General features: G+C 41.1%; 2 protein-coding genes across 3 annotated transcripts; one reads left to right on the top strand and one right to left on the bottom strand.

Annotated features, from left to right (window-relative positions):
- The first annotated feature begins 990 nt into the window (after positions 1-990).
- Positions 991-17,178, top strand: LOC128305773 (vesicle-associated membrane protein 2). 2 transcript variants are annotated; one of them, XM_053043372.1, is made up of 5 exons: positions 991-1,283; positions 9,976-10,114; positions 10,220-10,378; positions 10,806-10,857; positions 16,240-17,178. In XM_053043372.1, coding segments are annotated over exons 1-5 (537 nt in total). In that variant the 5' UTR covers positions 991-1,281; the 3' UTR covers positions 16,425-17,178. The 2 variants fall into 2 exon arrangements, with proteins under 2 accessions (XP_052899332.1, XP_052899331.1); XM_053043371.1 differs by lacking the exon at positions 991-1,283 and adding an exon at positions 7,894-7,916.
- Positions 4,933-6,098, bottom strand: LOC128305774 (nuclear protein 1). The gene has a single exon (XM_053043373.1). The coding sequence runs from the start codon at positions 5,813-5,815 to the stop codon at positions 5,627-5,629; it is 189 nt and encodes a 62-aa protein (XP_052899333.1). The 5' UTR covers positions 5,816-6,098; the 3' UTR covers positions 4,933-5,626.
- Positions 17,179-23,257: the final 6,079 nt, after the last annotated feature.

Raw genomic sequence — 23,257 nt, 5'->3', positions numbered from 1 at the left:
AGAGAACATACTAAAAAGGCAATCGTATTGCGTGTGAGCGACCGACGGAAAGGATGATGCTTTTGCACCCTCGTGTTTACTCTTTCCTGCAAATGTTTCGCAAAGGATATGCGAACGCACAGCCACATAGAAACAATCATTTATCCGCATCGTCTACCCACACAAACGCACACAAGCGCGTATACAATTTTCTCCATATCGCGATCGGAAAGGATATCTTTGAAATATGGATTTCGTGAAGGAATTTTAGTGCCCAAACGATACAAATATTGTTGTGTGATATTTTTTATTTTTTTCGCTAAAAAAAGCTGTCTTGATCGCTTACTAATCATTGACTAGTAAGAAAAATGCATTGCAAATGCATTAAAGGCTTTCCTTTTTGCGTAACTCATCCATTTTCCTTTGCTCCTTTGCTGCGTCCGATGACAGCTTTATGCGTGAAGTTACGCCATCTCTCACTGCGGTCGGCCGTGCTCACTGTGAGTGCTACTCACGCGCGTCTCACTATCGAACGTTTCTCACGCGCGTCTCACTATCGAGCGGACGCGTTAACTACCAGGCAACTCCATCATATCTCCACTGTTAGAAGTTAACAAGATAACAGGGAATGTTTTTCCTGGAGTGAGTTAAAATGTCCCCCGATGTTGGTCAGTAACTTTTCGTTTAACTTTTACCTTAAATTACTCTCCAACAGAGCACAGTTAGCATTTTCCTTTCCCATAGTCTCATGTGTATTGTGTCCCTTCAATGAATCATTCAATCGAACTAGCTCTCTTTCACCCTCATCGATTGCGTTCTCGTTCGTGTCTTTTGTCCTGCTGTTTCCTGAGTGTGTGTGTGTGGGCACTTTTCAGTTTTACCTTCCAAGCAGAGTTGGAAGATTTCAGTTCAATTTCAATTTCATCATTTCGTCCATTTTTCGTGACACATGGCATTACAGCAGTGCGTTGATTCGAAAGTAAAGTGAGTGTTTCATCCCGGGTGCAAAATTTGTGCTGTTGGAATAGAGATATATTCCGAATCGTTCCGACGACGGTCATGCTAGCTTGAAAAGTGTTCGCAAGCGTGTGTTCAGCAGAGGGAAAACGCATTACGGAGAACGTGTCAACGTGTGGTTGTTGCTAGCGACGTGTGTGCATGTGTAGATAAGGATAAGCCTCAACGCCAGCGGGTACCTGCACCTATTGTGAAGAACGAAATTCCTTCAAATCCGGCACTGCACGTTAGCCGCTAACTGAGCTAAATACGACCGAGCGTGTTTAAATCCTAGTACTAACCAAAATGTAAGTATACTTATGTAAGGAATATCATAATCATGCTGCTCAAATTTGAACAGTCGCTAAATAGTTGTAGTGGAGGGAGAAGATACCATTTCGTACATTAATCTTCACATGCTCCATTGCACTTGCGAGTACTAAACTTTGTGCTGAAAATGCAAATGGAACGAATCTCCATCTTCTTTCCACCATTGAACGAATTATACCATATGTAGAACTTAGTGGTCAACCGTGATCATCAGACTGAGGATATCAAACTCTTTTGCAGTTATATTTTGTATTTTACATCCTTTTTACTCTAAACATAAAAGTTTAAAATGAAACACATTTCGGACATTTCGCCTTCTCTAGTTGACCGTTTTATCGGAATTAGCTAAGAATATTGTTACTAGTAACAAAAAAAGTGTCATGAGCTTTAACACCGATCGATCGGTTTTGTATGTGTGTTTATTCACACGCTTCTACTTCGAGCGTGTTTGTGTCTCACTTGCTCGAAACTTCATCCGGGAATACAGGGAAAATGTGCAGGGAAAGGGAAAACCTTTCCATGTCTCTCTATTTTCTATTCTATCCACTGACTCACATTACCACACACGCATCATATTCGTGCAGTATTCTTTCTCTTTATTTTGCTACCAGAGAGAAAGAGAGAAACAGAAAGAGAAGGAGAGAGGGAGCAAAACGGTACAAGAGAGCGAAAAAGAAAGGAAGAGTGCAAAAAGGACTCCCCTATTCCGGACGATGAAAAGATCGCCACCATTCTGTCCATTTTGCCAATCGATAATGTCCTAATATCCTTTTTGTTATCGCTCACAGTTGATAAACTCTGGAGCTGGTGTACTAATTCTTGGAAGAAATTCTTCAATAATTGGAGAAGATCTTCCTAAACGAAATCCTTCGAAAGATTAGCAAACCTGTGTACGTGGACCCTTTGTGGAATGAAGGTAGGAAATATTCCACTTTCCATTCGCGCACAACAATAAATAGCGCAACGGGAGAGAGTCCTCCTATGGCTCTTGGCAAACACACGTACACACTCGGTTCGGTTTGTTTCAGTGTGCGATTGCGCTTGCAGGCAGGCAGGTTCTTGGGTGCATAAGATGAAGAAAAAAAAAATGGAGAGTAAGCAGCGAAGCAGGTTGTAAGGTTGAAGGAACGCACGACGATGCAGCATTTCTGCATCCTTCGGGAGCACTGGACATGGGCATGTGGTTCTGGGAAATTCAAGTCAAACGAGCGAGCGTGAAATAGAGAGAGAAGAAATTGAACAAGCAAAAGTTAAACGAAGGAAGAACGATTCATCAGTGGGACAGAGATGAAAACAGGGTTAAATAGTTGGAAGTACTCCGAATGAGGTTTTGCTTGCAGTAGGACAAAACGTCACAATACGGCGCTCTCCAGGCCGTTGTGCTACTTACAATGGCAGTTAATGACAGATGGGGTTTATTTTTGTTTCTCCCAATTGTCCTTGATTTTCTAGTACTTTTCAACCCCTTTTGCTAGAGCTTAAGTTTCCTTAGAGAGTTGACTTGCATATTCAATAATGCATATTCAAGCAACTTCAACAATAAACACTCTTTAAATAATGTATAATCCTGTATAATATAACGTATGTATCCAGATCGGTTTCTCAGCACGCAGCGCAAAAATAAAGGCGAAAACACTTAGAAGTTTCGTGTCCAAGAATACCTCTTCGGATTATAGTAGAGGAATAAAATTTCACCTTACCCACAAACTCGTGATTGCAAATAACTTCAACTTGTGTGCCTAAAAATGGTTGTTAGCCATGCCATACCCCCTCATTCATAGTGATAAGTTAGAAGTTAGGTTTCCCGTTTATAATTAAACGATCCCCTACCGCTAATGGGCGGGTATGGTTTCTAAAATTAATCGAACAACACGGTGCACACACTGGCAGCGTGTTCCGTGTGCGACATCACGTACGCATACACGAACACCATCATCAACCATCTCCAATATGTGTCAATTTGTAGCCATTTGGGTGTCGTGTTTTAAGCGCATCTAGCTGCTGGTTTATCTGATAAAATATACCCTACGCAACTGTGTTGGCCTATTTACTGAGTGGAACTGTTGCGAGTTTGGTACAACCATATGGATTTAGGTTTTAATGAAGATCTTTCACAAATTTTCTTCTTAAAATCACAATACGTTCATTGTGGAACGTCCGGAACTGACAGAGTGAATCTAAAAGACAAGAAAAGCATTATTGAGAGCTGACAAGAAAAACGCCTATTTGGGTCTCAACTTACAACTCTTCGCGGTTTCTTTATGTTTCTGCAGCCATGACTCATCGTCATCTGTTTTGTGTGTTACCCCTAGCTGTCTTACGCGTACTGATGACTAAGAAGCTAGAAACAATTTAAAAATGTTCAATAAACTCAAAAACACACGTTTTGAGGCTACACAGTGAACAACGAAACGACTTTTGCTCACAACATCGCACAATACTGCACACATTCTCTACAAACCTTGTGCAAAAGCTCGCGATTGCGTCAAAAGCTTAAATCGCGCCATTTGCGCGATGCATTGGAAAACAACTAAACAAAGAAGAGGTGCAGCCTGCTTTGTTTTGATTGTGTTTCGTTGTTATTCCTTGCTACATTCTAATCTAGCTGCTTTATTGCGGAGACATAAACATGAAAGTAGAAAAAAAAACTGCTGATACAGAAGCAACACAAGGGTGCCACCAGCACTACCCACCCCGATGGGATGATTGGGGCGTAAATAGGGCACCCTTCGGAAGCCCTGGACACGCAGTGGTTCGATAACGACGTTATCAAGCCGCAGCCATCGCGGAACACCGTTGCATTGCACTTCACTTCCTCCACCCAATAACCCAACACCAATGTTCCCCATGGCACACAAAAAAAACTGGATCGTGAGATGCCAGAAAACTCGTTTTTTAGCTTATTATTACTAGCAATCGGTTGTCGTTCAGGGCGCTGCCGATAACTTTCATCTCACCTTTTCATGGATGTTCGCTTTTCGGGTAGGGAGGGCATCGTTGATAAAGAAAGCACAGTTTCTTCACTTCAGCTGTTTGTTTGTTGGAAATTTTGGGCTGTTCTGCGTCTACAACCGGCACCAAATCCGATCGCGCGAGTTGCACGGCGCAGTACGATTTACCGGCGTAGCGCGCGCGTGTTATCGCCGGCGAGAAGAGAAAACGAAGCTGATAAAGAAGACGTTGGAGGGGTGTTGACGAATACAACACCCCGAGCAAAACATGAAACGCAAAACCCGGCAAAATGTTTGCCGGAGGAGGGGGCATTCGATTACGCGTGAGTTGTTTACATTATTGCTCAAGTCTCAAAAGCAGACGCGAACGCAACAAGAAGTTGTGTGAAGGAGAAGACGCGAACAAATCCCAAACTCAACCATGCAAGCAGGAACGAGAGAGGCAATACGATAAAGCTAAGACGCAGTATAAGCTCAGGTATGTGTACTTATTAGCCAAGGCAAAGTGAGCTGTTGAATGGAGGTGAAGGGAAATTACGAAAGGGGGATGGTTGTTGTTGGGGTGTTCCAACCCCAAAGAACAACAAGAAGGTGGGGGCCAGTGTGAGCAACAGATGGTTCCGTGGTGTCATCTGTCTCTGCATCCGTCAAAGCGGGAAACACACTACCGAGCACCGATTTTGATAAGCATATCCTTCTTTATTTATTACTAGTACATAACTTGCAGCTAATAATTGATCACACACACAAGGTACAGATAATTATATTCATAAAACAAAGTTGGAGCGCTGGGTCCGGCCACCTCTTTAGTTCCGCACACTCGGGCCCGCTCTCGCACACAGTGCAAAGGGGGGGAGTGGTGAGTTGCGGCGGTTGGTGGCAGCTTTAGCCTTCTTCTTTAATAACTAGACGTAAGGACGACGGCATACGGCCCTTACAGTACCTCCTCCTCAACCACCGAAGGTTCTCCAAACGAAGGGTCTCCATCACACCCTCGTTGTTCCGCCAAAGCTGCTTGCTGCTCTCCCCAAAAACAACACGAAACGATGATGTTGTGTTGCAGCACAGGGTCATTCTCTATTGCGTATCGGTATTTGTGGTGGTTCCGCACACACCGTACACGAATCCGATCCGAGGCGCCTGAGCCGCGCACGCGTTACGCTTCCGAAAGGGACGGCGGAATGCGTGTCTGTGTGGGTGTGTGTGTGTGTGTGCGTGGGTTGGAGACACAAGAGGACGCAAAAATAGCAGAACCGCGGTTAAATGATGGATGCACCCTTAAGCGAGGAGGGACGGTGGCTGGTGGTGGCTGGCGGTGGATGACGGTGACCGTACGCGCACTGAGATCTCCTGCCTTTCCACTGGGCAGACTACTTCGGGGTCGTCTTCTTGTTCTGTTCCGTGTTTTTCAGCTTGGTCACAATCTTACGCGAATGGCCGCTCGGATCGTTGTGGTTGGTATGGTCGCTAGCCTCCTTCTTGCTTCGCTGCTTGCCACTGTGCCCCGAGTGGATGTGCTTCTCCATCTCGAAGTCGTACTTATCGTAATCGTCCGACATTGTTGTGTCTTTGCTTTTGGATGTTGCGTGTGACGGGTTGGGCAGAAACAGGCAAGTTGAACTTGATATTCGGGGTGTTATTTGCTTCCTGGTTGCACAACTTGCTTGGCTTCTTCTTGCGTTTGGAACACGGGCACAACAGTCACTGAGTTACGCTTGGGGCTCTTGCAATGGAGACGCGCACGTCCGTACCGTTCGGTTGCTGTCGAATAACTCGCTCTTTTGTTTGGACTGCAGCCCCCTTTTATAACAGTGTGCGTCTTGCATCGCGGTAGCGTTCTTACAGCGAAACGCAGCAAACAATCCCGTGCTATGGGGACATTTTTCGACTAATGTTTCGAGGTGTAGGTGTGATTCATCATTCATCGGACACACATTGGAAACCCATTACTGACAAATTGTGTTAAAACTGTTTGTTTAAATGGTTTTAATTTCGTTAACTTGTCCCCATAGGTTGTTGGATGGCTGTACGGGTGTCTGCGCATGTGTGTTGGTTTTTAACAGCAGCACCACTACACGCGCACGAATCCAACAACATTTGCCCTGTTGCCACTGCCGTTTTTTCTTCAACAACAAAGCAAGGGCTTGTACGAGACAGCCAGTAAGGGCAACTGCTTGTTTTCTCTTTCTTCTGTATCTCTCACAACACTCACTCGCGCTCTCTCTCTCTCTCTCTCTAAACCTTTCGAATGGAGTAGTGATGGGCAAAACTGGACCCGGAACTATTGAGTCACAAATGTACTTTCGAATATCGTTCGAGAATTTACTAGCAGTTACTAAACGTTGCGAAAACATTTCTTTCGGGGTTTATTAAAATTTGGATTAATTATTGAAATCAAGATGGTGCTGACATTTTAGTAAACACACAGACGAGTGAATATTTACTCCATTACATATAGCGCTGATTCTGTACACAATCGAAATAAATGATATATTTTTCTTGTTTCAAATACTAAAGCACAACTTAATGTAAATTTATGATACTACTTTTTCAGTATCAACGTAAGATGCTTGGTTCAAGGAAATAATTGTTAAAAACGATGATATAATATTCAATTTCCGAAGGACCTTTTAAAATGTTCCCACGGTAAATCTCAATCTCAGTCAACATAAGCATAGCACTCCATCGATGAAAGGTACCGAGACTAATAACCCTAATTTGTAGGTATCATTTTCGAAGAAAGTCGAAAGATCAACACAAAAATAGCTTTCCACCCGTTTGTTGAACAGGTCAATTTGACTGAATTAATGATGAGTGAGGTGGCCGAAATAAACCCACCGAACCTGAAATGCTGCCGGGCCTCAATCGGCAGCACAATCGCCAAACAGATGCAATGTAAATATCGATTTTGTTCGTACCCGACACACCGGCGGTCCTGACGCATTCCGCCTGCTTGTGACGTACTTCCAACCGAGGCCTTCCATTGCAGGGTTCGTAGGTGGCGTACGGCGTAACGGGGAATCGCGGCTTATCGCGGTTTTGTAGCGCTTGTGAACTCACTGTTTCCTGACGCCGAAATGATAGAACATGTATGTAGGGAAGGGTGATGAAATGTGGAACGTTTGGTGTGTAGCAGTGCACAAAAGAAACAGAACGAGCATCCATAGTTTGCCGCCTTGCAGACGAGACACCCGAGACATATCCGATAGCCAATGTCATCTGTAATGGGTTCCATAGAGCAAATATGCGGGCAGCTCTTCTCAAATAGAACCCAGCTGTGATAATAAATGCTTATAAGGCAGGATTATCCTTAACGTTGGATGAGAGATGGACAGCAAACGCGGAAAAACCAAACACTCCGTTTGGTTGTTTTCTATGTTAGGAAAGCGTTACGCATTGATACAGCACCTACAGACATCGTTGACTCATGTTTCATTCGAACATTGGTTTGAAATCCCATCACGCCATTATCATTAACGAGAAACTTAAATATATATAACACACAATACTTACAAATACTGTCCTCTCACTTAACCGAACATCGAACTAAACTCACGGACACACAAAACCGGGACACTGCAAATGATTTTGTAAAAAATCTCCCGGGAACAACACACAAACACACAACAATAAACAGATGAGTGGAGAACAGCAAGCAGAGTAAGTGATTGTTGCTAACTTCACAGCAATGGTAGAGGAAAAACTTGCATGAAACATTCAAGATTACAAGTTCTACGCTAAGCTTAATGTTTTGTGTTTACCAAAGATTATACATTTTTAAACATTAAACAGACTTTTTTGTTTTTGTTTCAGTTTGTATTAAGTATTTTTTTATTGAGAGTTTTGCTTTCTTCATTACTATTAACGTATTACATGAATTCATATAACTATTACTTTAAAAAATATTCTTCATCTGCATGTTTTTAATTAAATTCCTCTACCGATGTATTTTACACGATATTTTCAACGGGAAAGGTAAATACCATTGCATCTACCAATCCAAAGGCAAAAAAAAATCCTTGCAAGGTGTTTAAATTGATAGGCCATTAGGAGGACGTGTTTGATTTATTCATTCGCATCGATAAGCTGGTAACAAAAAAAAGAAACAGTAAATTGGCTTTATGTACAGAACTATTCCCAATCAGAATCCTGAATAGCTTAAACATTAAACCCCGAACGGGTCGGAGCAAATCGCCCCATTTCATGAATCAATTTTCAACACCGGAGGAACTTCCCGGTATTCGGCAGTATGCGAAAAATAGGCCATTCGTATGCTAAGACTTACGGCGTTTCCACTTCCGTCTGCTTGTGTTCCTCACGTGGTTCACGTTTGATTTTTTTTGTTGATGCTTTCCTGAACCTAAAATTCGTTTGTCCGATCGCTTGGGGTTCTCTCGTGGAATGAGCAGCACCGGAGATTGTTAGTGTGTTGGAGCATTTTCGGAAGCGCATGCGCGTACCCTCGAACCGTATCTATTGATTTCCTTGCATTATTGTCCACACACATTTACACACCTACCTCGGGAATTGTGTGTGGGACGCAAGGTGGTATTTTCGGGGTGGAAATCGACTTGCTCGCTACGCAAATGAGCCAAATACTAAACGTAGTTGCATCGATTTGCTGAATGATCGGTAGGCGAAAGAGGAAACACGGAAAAATACGTCACCTCTACGGAAATGTAAACGGATGTCCTGGCACACGCTGAAATGAGGAAAGGCAAGCAAATTAACCAGAAAAGAGCTGGCTTTGGCGCATTTCCTTCATCAGCCGCCGGACAGCAAACCCTGCATTTCATATTGGTGAGCATTTTCACACATCGATGTTGCTAAGAAGTCTATTTTTGCGATTGAAATCATGTTTTAGAAGAGCTTCTGTAAACTCTATTCAATTTAATGATGAACCGCTCAATCTGGTGCTATAAACAAGCTCAACGAAACATTATTTTTGTGACAGCTGACAGAGCATCATAGTAGCATTCGCGTTCGCCATTGTTGGTACACGCACAAAATGTTACGTGATCACTGGTGGATAAATGCTACCGGCAGACATAGCATTGTGATTGGAATTGTAGTGTTACGCATACAGGAAACGTTCACCAGAGTTCATTTCCTCAAGAAACGACAACAAAATTATACTGAAGATTACAAAACTACCCTAGAAAGGTCATGTAATTCGATTAGTATCCGACACCATACACACAGTGCAATAGTACACAGGATTTAGTTTCGGTTCATCAACGCACACACACACACACACAATGCAAGGTAATGTACACAAACATTGTTTTTTTTTCTGTTCGTTTATCTAGCGTTTTTTTTGTTACCAAACAACAAGAACAAGCTTTTACAATGCTACTACAATAGCACACTGTCATTGAGTCAGCTTATCAGAAGCTATATACTATGTTTAAGCATTCTAAATTTCGAAAATTTGAAGAGCGTATTCCAGTTTGCTATTGAAAACAGCTAGTGCTCTTGTATCCTTGCTTCCGAGGCTACAAACAGCGGTTGAAGCAACGCGGGAAAAGCAAGGAAGTATCGACACGTTGCAGAAGTTTTGTTTGCATCAAACGCTCTAGCTGTTACTGGTTTTAGGGTTACTTCTATCACAAAAGTATTGTATTTGGTTAACGCCGGTTTACTTTCTCTTCTTGGTACATATCTTCTTCCCTTGCAAACTTGGTGTCTCATTGCAAACCCCGACGGCCCAACCCAATAGGTCGGCCCCAGATGGTCTTGCACCGGGAGCAGCGGCGGGAGGCGAACCGGGAGCGGATGGAATCGTCGGAGGACCACGGACGCCTCAGCAGATTGCGGCACAGAAGCGACTGCAGCAAACCCAGGCACAGGTGGATGAGGTAAGTTGAGGTGGAAATGAGAGACGATAAATAATTACCTTCAAAGTGGTTTGCGTAACTTATGCCATGCTTTGTTTGTTTCCGTTTCCCGCATGCGTTTTGCAGGTTGTGGATATCATGAAGACGAACGTCGAGAAAGTGCTGGAAAGAGATCAAAAGCTGTCAGAACTGGACGATCGAGCCGATGCATTGCAGCAGGGTGCATCGCAGTTTGAACAGCAAGCCGGCAAATTGAAGAGGAAATTCTGGCTACAGAATCTAAAAGTGAGTTCGTTGCGAGATGTCTAAGCGTAGAATGAAGGAGAAATTGCTGTGGATATAGGAGATCATGTATAGGGCAGTAATAGAAAAATCATTTCGTAGGTTTTGAGGTTAACTTGAACTCTCACTGTGACTACGTGTCGTAAACCAAGTAAAATAATCCATTTTTGAGGTCTGTTTCCCACGAATTATTTTCACACGCATGTTCAATTCACGATGCCGTGTTTTGTTATTGGAGAATCCGCGTGTTCTCCGGGTGCTGCCACGTGACATGTGTTGTGAGAAGTGTTTCGTTCATCAGTTTGATATTGGCAGTAACCCCAATGGGCGGTTGTTTGCGTAAGGCTTAAGATCGAGTCTAAACAGATCGTATTATAGGGTCTTCTGGTGTACAATTCATTTATTAACGATGTTTTTGTTTCGCTTTTAGATGATGATAATAATGGGCGTTATTGGTCTCGTCATACTCGCAATTATTGTAGGTAAGTAAATGCCACCAGCTGCTACTGCTAGGAGTACACGTAACGTGACAAAACTTCCAGGATGCACATACCTGGGAAAGATGATTTATTTCTCAATTCCGTTGATTTGGAGACTGACTTTCTAGAAATAGTAACGACTAGAAAGCACTCGGAACATTTATGCATAATGATACAGCGAGAGATTTGATGTGGTGTCTCTTCCACGCGTTACTAAGTCCTCTGTTTTAATTTGTCTTTTGTTTTTAATCATCAGCTAATTACATGTAAAACAGAGATACGAGTACGAAAAAGCCACTTATCCTGACCCCCAGAAAAACCCCCATTAACCAGTAGAGTAGCGATATATACAATTGTGGCTAATGTCACACCGTAAACATAACGATGGAGAAGCGATTCCATGAAGAGACAGTAAGGGGAACGAATGGACAAAATATCATGAAATCCGTAATAATGGAAATTACAACACAACCACGAGCTCGTGTGATGCAGCCAAGCTCACACAATAATAATCACCTATCATCATTAATCCTTATGGCTAAATGCAACGATGCAGCTAGCGAAAGCTAGTGTGCTAAGCAAGACTTGTGCGAAACGGAATTTGGCCTATCGTTAGCGCCACTTCCACCCTCCATTGGGAAACATCGAAGGGAACCAGGTTTGCATACTGTTGTGCTTTATCTGTCTGATGTGCGGATATGGAAGCTGTATCCACTTCCAGCTGTCTATTATATCTGCTTACTGTTCTTCTGTTTCGTTGACAACTCTCTTCCTTTATTTTTCTCCCCGTTCTTAAGCCCACTCGAAGTAGCTCATCGTGTTTTATGATGTTGTGGCGCGTTACATTTCACCCCCGATGGGGTGGAATGTACCTCGGTGTTAATCTGCCTTCGTTGTGTTAATTGATTGGCTTTTGTTAATTTTCGTTTGTTTTGTGTTCGGTACATGCTTGCAAGTGTAAACGGTACTAACATGCGACATATTACGTGAAAAATGTGAATCAGTCACATCAAGTGGATAAAACTGTTTGCACAGTTTCTACATAATCGTCGACATCGGCGTCTAGTTCTTCATAGTTGTCAGTATTGTTTGTTCAGCCAAGAAAGCACAAAGTATGGTTTCTTAACATTTTTTTATATTTCTCTTAAGTCGACGTTGATGATCGCAAATATTAGGCTATTTAGACGATTTTCCGATTTATCGGTACAATTCCTGAATAGTCTTGAACCGCGTCCACGAAGTAGTTGTAAGCCTAGAAAACGTGCCGCTAGTATGTGAAATCGTAACAGGTTAAGTAAAAACAACTTGACCATCTTTGGCTGTAAGTAAAGTGCCGTACAATTCCGGTAGAGGGCGCTGGAACGATGGCTTCAGGCTCACACTCACGAAAGTGGTGTGAATTCTTGAAAATGTTGCTTCAATGTGTGTGATAGAGCTTTGTTAAAGATCCTTAACACCTGAGGCTGCTCGTCTACTTAAGAAAGCAACTTTAAGAAGCTCTCGAATATAAGACTCTTAGGAATCTGCTGATTGAATCTTTACTTTCTTATAAGAGATCACAATTTTGTTCTGTACATATTATGTACGCAAGCACAATATGTCGTAGCTTGATAGCAGGACATGCATCGCATCTGTCTTATTACATGTAGTATCAGCTTTCAACCCAAAATCAACTAAAAAGGTTACTCATTACAACGTTTGCTGTTGCAGAAAATTAATAATAAAAACAACCCCGTAGTGTGAAAACGTTTTTCAAATTGCGTGCCACGTTCTGATGAATTTTGTCTTTCTTTTTTCTCTCTCTCTCTCTCTTTTCATTCTACTTCCATCACTTCCATTCGCAGCAAGAAATTAAAAACGGCCAATGCAGAAAGCAGGCACTCCCCAAATCGAAACCGATCATAACCAAATTTCCAATCGCTATCGAAACGTAAAATTATCAAACAAATTATGAGCCCAACCAAACAAAATAAAAAGCCACCATCAACCAAAAGCCACCATTCATCAGGCATCACAGCTCTACTGTGTGCGCATAGTCCCAAAGCTTCACTTCGTCTCACTTTTGGGTGTGTTTGCGTTGGAGAAACAAACTTCATTTCGGTACTTTTTCCCCGCTTCGGCATGGCCCCTACCTTCTATCTATCACGCTGTATTTGGGCCCTGAGTCTGAATGCCAAATCGGGGCCAAACAGGCACCAACGAACGCGTCCCACTTCGTGCTACGGACATCGCCTTGTTGGGAATAGTGACAAAATGTGACAGACGGTGCTTTTGACGTTATCAGTATCCGGTGTGTGCGATCGTGTATAGCTGGACGCATGCCGCATTATCCATATCCATTACGCCCATTCATCATGTTGTTAGTCCTGCAAGTGCGTTGTGTGAGTTGATCGTTAAGTCGTTCAAAATGGCCACAGATTCGAGACAGTTACCTTTCCCTATTTCGCCCCTCCCTCCAAAAGGGAGCAGATGGGAGCAAAAAGATTAAGCAAAGCGAAAAAGAAAAGATGCTACTATCAAGCGCTACTAACATACCATCAACGACCACAACGTGCTTCAAAGCCGTGCGCGCCATCTGTACTGGAAACCATGGTTTATGCTAGCGAGTTGAATACTCCTACCGGCCTCGCCCTGCCGTTTGTTTTCTCTTTCCTTCTCTCTGTCGCATCGCATCTCGGTTCTCTTTCTCTCGCTGTTTGTTTGATCCCGTTCGAGCATAAACCGTACTCCACACCGTGCGCGTCGCCTGCTGCTCGCCAAAAGCTTCGCCATCTGTCAGAAGTGTTAAATTGAAAGCAAAAAGACGTGTTCATTTTTAAAAGCAAGCTTTTGAAAATGCAGACCTAAACCAAACTATTCGACAAACGACGCCGAATCGCTATCGCAAAGGCCGCCATGCGGGTGAGAAATTTTGACTTGTTAGTAGTTAACAATACAAACCAAAAAAAACCCAACCCCCCCCCCCCAGAACCTCGCATAAATGATACAAAATTAGCTGTAAAACTATCAGGTGTGTGTATATGCTCGGCTCTGTCTACACTGTGGCTGCGTATTGTGCCTAACCCTGTGGTTCTACCGGTTTGCTAGTAGTGTGTAGTGTTACTTCGCTTTCAGTAATTGAATGTGTTGCACCAAAACTGTCACGCACTGTACTTGTCAACATAGCGAAATATATATACATTAGTGTCTGATGTTAGTTACCGGTCGGGAAACTAAGATTTTCATAGTGTTTTGTAATTATTAAAAGATAAAATCTGTTAGATATTATAGAAATCGGTAGATGGTTGATTAAATAGATTTTGTTTTCATTCAGTTTTATCTTCCTTATCATTTATATGTTCAGTTTTATGATTTTTCTATGCTTTTAGCAGTATAGTGCAGTATAGTGGAAATAGTAAACTCCCTGTAAATTAACATTTTGTAGCAAATTCGAATTGTCGCACTTAGCTACTTAAGCAAAATTAGATACCCCTTACTCTAGCATGTTCGATGATGGAAGAGTCCGTCGAAGGCCGTCTCTTTCATGCTTTTTTCTATGTGCATGGTGAGGAACAAGGACACACAAATGGTCCATTGTACACAAAAACACTACTGCGACCAATTAGTGTCATGTTCACTCGTCCAATACACACGTACCGGGACAGTGGCGTAAAGGATGATTCAAAATTATTATTCCAATTCCTTCTAACAACACACGTTTCCTACACAGGTACGGCAAAAGGTACAAAATTTTACACAACACGTACCAAACATTCGCAACAATTTTGGCTCCACGAATAGTATTATGAAGAGACCTGTTTAGTTTCTGCTAACCACTCTTTGCGCTACTACATTTATTTCTCTTTTAGATACCCTTGCCTATTATACCTTTTATACCTCTCTCTTTCTCTTTCTCTCTCTATCATTCAGATATGCTTCTGTTAATGTTTTATGTTTTTTTTTCAAAATAATTTATATCTTTCTAAAACTTATCTGTATTCAACAACTTCGTTATCCATTTTTGTTACATTCCAATAATACGAGATAGAATCACAGTTCACGAAACACATACTCACCGCAGTGCTGTACAGCTTATGTACGAAAACAAAAGAAGAATGATAAGAATGACACCTGTCACCAGCAAAGTACAAAACATACTATACAACTAACGGATCGAAATTCTCCTCAACATGTCCACGTCTCAGTCGGATCACAACACTCAATACTAATACTGGTCATCTTTGGAAGGTTTCTACTCTAATATGGATACACTACCGTCTCATTGCCGTTTATCTCCGCTAGGTGGTTTTGTCTGCCTTTCTGTCTCACTCTCTCTGTCTCTAACTCTCTCTCTCTCTTTCTCTCTTGCTGATTGCCTGCTCTTTCGCACACACTTGGTATCCTCTGTTCACCCTTGAGTACTTATGCCGTGTACTAACGTTGTCGTAACACATGTTCCGTCCCCATCTACTGTTATAACCTGGTACCTGTAACTGCTACACACACATATTTACTACCAACCAAGGGCTGCAAAAGTCTAGATCCAACACACAGTGTACAAATGTTCTGTTAAATGTTCGCAGTTTTAGCCAAAACTGTACTGCAATGCATACGATCGGTGTGTGTGTATGTCGGGGGGAAAGGGTAACCTATGTACAGTATATCAGATTGGTCTTATAGTTGCCGAACCGAAAGTCTGCAAAGTGAAGCACAAAACAATGGAAAGAAAATATCAATAGTATTTGAAAAAAATAAGTAAATTTACTACAAAAAATTGATTGAATCGCACTTAGAACGTGTTGTACTAAAAAACAAAGCTATCTAACAACACTCTAGCGCCATCTGGCGTAAAAACGTGTTGGTATTTTGCTTTCTATGCGTTTTAGCTGCTTCCTTACGCAGGTTCGATTTGGTTGTAATATGTACATTAAAGTAAATTAAATTCATTTGCGCTTGTGTGGTCTGTGCGTAGTTGGCAGACAGGCTCTCTAGTGCCATCCGTGTAAGTGTGCGCGCGTGTGTGTGCGCGTGTATGTGTGTGTGTGGGTGTATGTATGAATGTTAGTAAATCCTGAAAATGAATCCCTAACTAATCATATCACTCTGAAACACTCCAAAACTCCTTCCCAACCCGTATGATAGTCCCTTTATCTCCTGATGTTTGTTGAACGTAAACGCACCACTGTAAACTCCTCTACCCATTGTATTCTACCACAAAACCGTAACCACACTCCCTGTTTTGCTGCCGTAGTGATACTCTGCTCTACTCCGTTGCCACACGGCAACAAACAAAAAAAAAGTAATAAAGCGCCTTAGTACCCAACACTGCCAAGATACAGCAACCAAGATACACCGTGTGCGGGCTTTACTAATTGCCAAACCATGCATTCACGTCTATTTTCGCAGCGAAATTCATGCCTGCAGATCAGCCGCAGCAGCCTATGATGATGATGGGCGGCCAGCCGATGCAACAGATACCGATGCAGCAGATGCCGGCCGCACCACCGGCCCAACCGGCAGCACCGGCCGCCCTGGTACAGGACGTTTCGGCACTGCTAACCGGTGGCGGTTCACAGCTGATCAAGAACTAAGCGATGGTGGCCAGATGAGGGGCGCGGTACTAACACACACACACCCGTGCTGTGGAACACTAGTTGCTGTTTTTGCTGTTGTTGCTGCTGCCGGTGGAAAGAGTTGTCGGAAACACGGAGTAAATCGTCGGACGGAGCATGAAAGCTAGATTACCCATTACTCTCTATCACATTACTACACACCTTACATCGTCGTCATTCGTGGACAAACAAGAAAAAAAGGAAGGTAAAACCCAAAAACCCTTCCGGAAAGTAGAAAACTGTGGAACGAGGGCAAAACAATGAGCAAAGGGACAACAACAACAAACGTATTTAATACACTGCAACACGCATTTCAGTGAGATACTTCCAGTATGAAAATGAGATAAGAAAAACAAAACACACAAATACTTAAAACGAATAATTGACAGTTACTACTAAAAGCAGTACGCGGAACAAAGTAAAGAGAGAGACAGCTAGGACAGCAGGGGAGAAGAAATAGAAAGAGAAAAAGTAAAGAGAAACAAAATGGAGGAGGCGAAGTAAGTAGGAAACCAGAACACACAACAGGGCACAGCATAAAACCAAGGGTTGTGTGGCTAAGTGAATTGTTTTATTTTAAACACTTCGAGCTTCGAATCCATTGTTCTAAACGATTCGAGTAGTTTTGCATTGAACTTTCCCGTTGAAGATTGGAGTTTGTTGTGTTTGTTTTAAATGGAAAAAAAGTGGACAAAAGACAAATTCGTACGCACACCCCCTCGTATTTTGTTTTTTTTTTAGATTTTTTTTTAGTTTTTTTTTTTAGATGGAAATTGCTTCAATTTCGGGCAAACAACAAATAATCACATTTCAAGTAAGGCGCATAAAATGGTAGTTGAGTATTGCGTCTGATGATGTTTAAATTAAACTATGAAACACAGAAAAAAATAACACACTACTTCATACAACTTCACACAAACACCCATGATGTTATAGTACGAAGTTTATAGTCACAATACAGACTAGCGCAAGGAAAAGAAGGTGTAGTAAGAAAGGGAAAAGTAAAGCAAGGAAGGATGGCGAAGGTGTAGCAAATTTGAAGGAAAATTTTCCCTTTCCTTAACTATCATTATTATTATCATTATTGTTGCAGTTGTTGCTGTCGTTCGATGTGTAAAGGACAAAGTGGTAGGAGTTAGGTGCAAAACTTCCTACATTAATCAAACTCCTCTCGTTCCACCTCTTCTGCCCCCATCGTTCCTTCGTAATTTCCCTCCCTCCCTTTTCGCCCCCGTTCATTGGAGCAATCTCGCGTTTCGTGGCGAGGCGAGAGGATGTCTATTCTATGCATAAAATAGCAACAAGCAACGAAAACACGAAGCAAAACAACAACAACAAAGAAATCATGTCAGCTACCTTAAAACAAAAAAACACTTAATATTGCAACAATAAAAGACATAATTATTTCAACCAAAAACCGGACCGAAAATGACTCCGGCTGAAATTAGCTCCCCTGATGTGGCGATCGTCCTTTCCGTTGTTTTTTTTTTTCTATTACGATATGAACATAATACCGAAGCAAAGGGGAGGCAAAGCAACCCTCCCACACTCGAATGGCTTCCACGGGTTTGTGTTATGATCTGAGAAATTTAAAACAAAACAAAAAAATACCATGCGAAAGAACCGTACATGGATGGAGCGAATGGCGCCATTTTGTGGTTTCAAAGAAAATGGGTAAGACGCAACCATTGTTTTGTTCGTTTGCTTGTGTTTTGTTCCGTTTGTTTGTTGTAGAACTAATGCTTCCAGAGAGGGAAAAATCGTTTGTTGAATTGTAACGCTGTTCTTTTTACATACACGGGAAAGTTATGGAAACAAACACAAAATGCACGCAAAAATGTAGAACTGATGATGGTGATGTGACGAAAACTACATTAAACTCGTTGCGAATCAATGAAACAAACAAAACAAAACAAAAAAAGCACGGTAGAATGTTGTTAATTGGGAAACGGAGATCGACAGACAGAGAGAGAGAGAGAGAGAGAGAGAGAGGGAGAGAGAGATAGAGAAAGAGAGAGAGAGAGAGAGAGAGAGAAAGGAAAGGAACAAAACAACCAACATTCAACCGAAACTTACATATACTTTAGGCGAGTGGGAAACAAAGAGGAATACAGAACAATACGAATAAAAATAAAATACCTAAATCTAAACATCAAACACATGCACACTCACCAAAACACACATATGCAAAAGGAGGGAAATTTCAATGAAATAAGCATTAAACATAGCGAATAATAGGTAAGGGAGATAACAAATCGGCAAACAAATCGACAGAAGCAACAGACGCACGCAAACTCAAAGAAAAGCAAAACGGAACTACAAAGACGACAAAAGAATCAATCAACTCAACGATGTGAACATGGTGAAGTCATTAGCAATGCTAATGTTTTCTTCATTTAATTAACCAGCAAAAAAACACAGAACAGAAGCTGCAAACAACACAAGTAAATTTAACTAGAGACAAAGAAAACATAGAGTAGGTTAAAACGGTTCGAAATGCAATCATAACCGACAGCGAGCAAAAAAAAGAGAAGATTAAAAAACTGTAGCAAGCAAGAAAAAAAGTGAGCAACAGAAGAAAACAAACGAATAAAATAAAAGGATTAAACGTCTTGCATAGTACACTTTACTTACCCAAGCAGCAAATTCATACGTTACACACACATACACACATACATTCTCACTAAACAGACGTTCGCACGCATTAGTTTCACGTTGTACGTGCACCGATACACACATACACATACAAACACACACTCATCAACGTGCTCACGACAGGCAGCACTAACTCGGTGTAACTAAGGTGAGCTCTGCTGGGCCATACGGTTTTGAATAGGGTTCGACTGCACACGTTTCGTTTCGAAAAGTTACAAAACTAATCGTCAAAATAAAGCTTAGCAAAAACCCAACCGAATCTCTCACAGTGAAAGGAAAACCAGGTAAACATAGTAATTACAATGAATAATACTATTAAATACTAACAAACACGAAAACAAAACCAAACATAATGGAGAAGACAAGAAGATTGTAGGACGCGACTTCACGTACGGGAAAAAGAATAGACAAACATACACACACACACACACGAACGTAAAGAATAGAAAATCTTATTGAACAAATACAGACACAGTCACAGACAACAACACATACACACCAAACCTTATCTCTAGCATAAATTGTTTTATTTTTCACTTTTTTCCACTAGAATATATTACAAACCACGAAAAACAAAGTGAGTAGAAAGTGAAAAAAAGACAAAGATGGAAAAAAACAACAGGACGATAAAACAAAATGGACAGTGGAAGAAGCAAAACATGAAAAGAAAACAACAACAAATAAGATGGAAAGGAAAAAACCCAAAAACAACAACTAGCAAAGACGTAACGAAACGAAAACAAGTAAATTTAAAAAGAAAGAAAAAAAAACAAACAAACAAAACTCACATATATATACATTGTACGAGCGTAAAACGAGACGTAAAAATGGAGTGGAAGAATGGAGAGCAAAAAAAAAGTAAATCATAAAAATCCAAAAAAGTGGTAAAAAAGTAATAAAACAAAATGGGAAAATATATAAATAAAAAAATATATATATACATATATATACATAGCTTTGAAAATTGTAAAAACACACGACAAAGTGAAAGAACTAAGAAACAGAAACACACACGAGCGTATGCGAACGGAAGGTGGTAAAAATACAGCAACCAGGAAAAAAAAACAAAAACAAAACAAACATGTACGTGCTTCATTGTTATCTATACTTGGGCCGGGGGCTTGGTGCGAGGGTGTAGTGCAGGGAGGGAAGGTAGCAAAGAAGGCAAAGGTAAAAACGAAAAAGAACAAGGCTCGCCAGTTTGCCCTATTCAATCAGTTTCACGCAGCTAACGAAATGGAAAACGCAACACTGGAAATGCGACAAGACAACAAAGCAAAGGAAGGTACTGAGATTGGGTGGTATAAGAAAGCTAGATTGAACACGATGGGAAAGCGAAGAAAAAGCGGACGAAGCAGACAGGTAAAGGATACAAAAAAAAAACAATAGAAATGCATAAGAACACACGTGGTGAAGGAAGCAGCTGACAGTGGCGTTGAAAGTATAGATAAAAATGAACAGAGAATATATAATTAATGATTAATAAAGACAATTAAACTAGTGTATGTAAATAGCTGCAATGTGTGTGCCCTTTGGAATGCGTGGAATATCACAAAAAGAAATTTAAAAAAAAAATTATCGATGTTAGGGAGGTGTACTTCAAACATGATTTAACAACACCAGCAAAGTCTCGGAAAGAAAACTCTCTTCGGAAAGATTCTCGTAAGCCGTTAATGGATTATTGTGGTTTTATATAATTTTTAAGATTATTCACTGTTTTGAAAATTGTGTCAACAATGAACGGTCTGAAAATTCGTGCAAAAGAGGATTGGTTTTTTTAAAATATATTTTTGTTTTATTTTTGTAACTAAACATTCAGTATAAGTAAAAAAGATCACGATCATGTGGGGTCTATATGGGGGGGTGGTTTTATTAGCCAATAAAACTTGTATTATTTTACTAGTATTATCAAAAACGTTAAGATAATAAAATAGTTAGCTGATATCGGATTGTGATAACCACCCTGTAACAGTTCTGCTGTAACGGTACTTCTCCTGTATGCTATTATCGTGTGCGTGCTTATCAGTACATGGAGAACCTTATGGGGAACGAATGCGTGTCTTCTATCTCATTTGCAATAGTGCTCTTGGTCTCATTAGTCTGATTGTTAAGCTTTCCTGATTTTTACGTCCAATGCATTCGGTGATGCCGGCAGTTTCGTGGGTGTGGTAAGTGTTGCAGCAAGCCAACAATAAAAAATGGAATCTAAATCGATATCTTTTCTCCTTCTGCAGATTTCACACCCGTGCAGATATCGGAAGCGATCAAACGAGTAATTCGTGTGAGTGCTGATGCATTATCAGTCGATACGTACATAAACCTCGAACCCACTCAAACAATAGCCATTTTGTCGCCGAAAATTCTACCGTCGGGCTGCTCCAGTCCGTGCCGGATGATGGTCCACCGCTGATCAAGTTCCGTGCCCTGCAATACGCATTATTTAGCACCTGCTTCGTGGAGATCCTTGGGGGTGTGTTCTTATTGATTACAGCGATATACATCGATCGGGATAGGGCACGGGTAGAGGCTGTTGTACTAGGTAAGAAGAATGGTGTAACACGCGACTCAGACGGGGTTTGCTCCACGGTAAAGATTCACTCAATTCGCATTCGCTTGTTATTGCCAATTCTCACGCGGTTCTTTGTTTTTATTTATTTTTTTTAAGTTTCACAGAACTAACGCTGCGAATCGAAGACTGTTCGAAGGTGGTCGCGGTTGAAGAGAAGTCCAATTCAAACACTTTGTACGTCAACTTTCAACTTCAACGTTCAACTTTCATCATTCAGACTGATATTACAGCGCCTACTAGATTTCCAACCACCTGATTTTCACGAACCTCCGCTAATGTGTTACAACATATTGCAAGGGCGTGTGAGTGTTTAGCGTGAATGTGCAACCGGTTAGGTCTTACAGTATGATAATGAAATTAAAATAGGGAACGCACAGAAGAACATAAATCGCCAGTGCGCTATTCGGTGGGAGTTTCTAGGTGTGGCGGGTTATACGAAAGCAATAGTCTGTGAAAACAAATGATGGGGGCCATTTATTGCTGGAAAAGTTTTCTAACAATGCGATGTTTTAGGATAACGGGTGACGTCCATTTCGGCTGTGGGTGATGATTATTCAAATTGAAAAGTGTTCGAAAGGGAAAAGCAACACAAAGCAAACGTTTTAAGCGGTAAATTTGACTGAAAATCAGAATAAGGAACAATACGTACGTGTGATAAAGGTGCTAAAATGGCTCAAAGCTGCACAAAGACACAATTTGGAAAGGGGGAACAGCGTTTTGGAGACAAAAGACTGCCCGTTATGGTATATTTCCATATTGCTTCATCCATTTGCCAAGTGTTAGCAACTTTTCCCGGTGCTAGTGAGTTAAGATTAAATTAATCTTTTTTTTTTGTTCAATTAGTAAATTCGTGGTGTTTTTTTTTTTTGTTTTGGCGTTAGCAAGAAAAGAAGTTTTAATATGTTAGAATTTATACAAAATTATAGAACACTCAATCACTAATAGGGCGGTTTGGATAAACCATTTACAGGCGTGAACTATCGTTAATTATTGGTAAATGGTATTTTTTCTAGGGTACAGAGGAAAGGCCGACAAACATTGTAAATCAAAAAGAAGACAACAAACAAACATTATTTATTATTAGATTCTCGTTAGCCGTTAATGGATTATTGTGGTTTTATTTAATTTATAAGATAATTCACTGTTTTAAAAATTGTCTCAACAATGAACGGTCCGAAAAATCGTGCAAAAGAGGATTTGTTATTTTTTAATATATTTTTGTTTTTAATTTTTGTAACTAAACATTCAGTATAAATAAAAAAGATCATGATGACAACGGATTGTAATAACCACCCTGTAACAGTTCTTCTCCTGTATGTTATTATCGTGTGCGTGCTTATCAGCACATGGAGATGGAAAGAATGCGTGTCATCTATCTCACTTGCACTAGCGATCGTTCTCACGAGTTTGGTTGTATGCGATAGTGGTGGGCAATGTATTAGAAGGTCGTCTATCACGCTCGCTGGAGGGGAATTGATGTCACCTCTCATGCTGTCATGCTCTCTTGGTGTCCGAAATCGAAAATCGCCTCGTTTGTATGGAATTTCGCATCAGCCGACGGAAAGTTTGAGATTCACGCGTACAAAAA

The sequence above is a fragment of the Anopheles moucheti genome, chromosome 3, assembly GCF_943734755.1.
Source record: "Anopheles moucheti chromosome 3, idAnoMoucSN_F20_07, whole genome shotgun sequence".
In the NCBI taxonomy this organism is placed as follows: Eukaryota; Metazoa; Arthropoda; class Insecta; order Diptera; family Culicidae; genus Anopheles; species Anopheles moucheti.
This window is presented reverse-complemented; position numbering and strand designations above follow the sequence as displayed.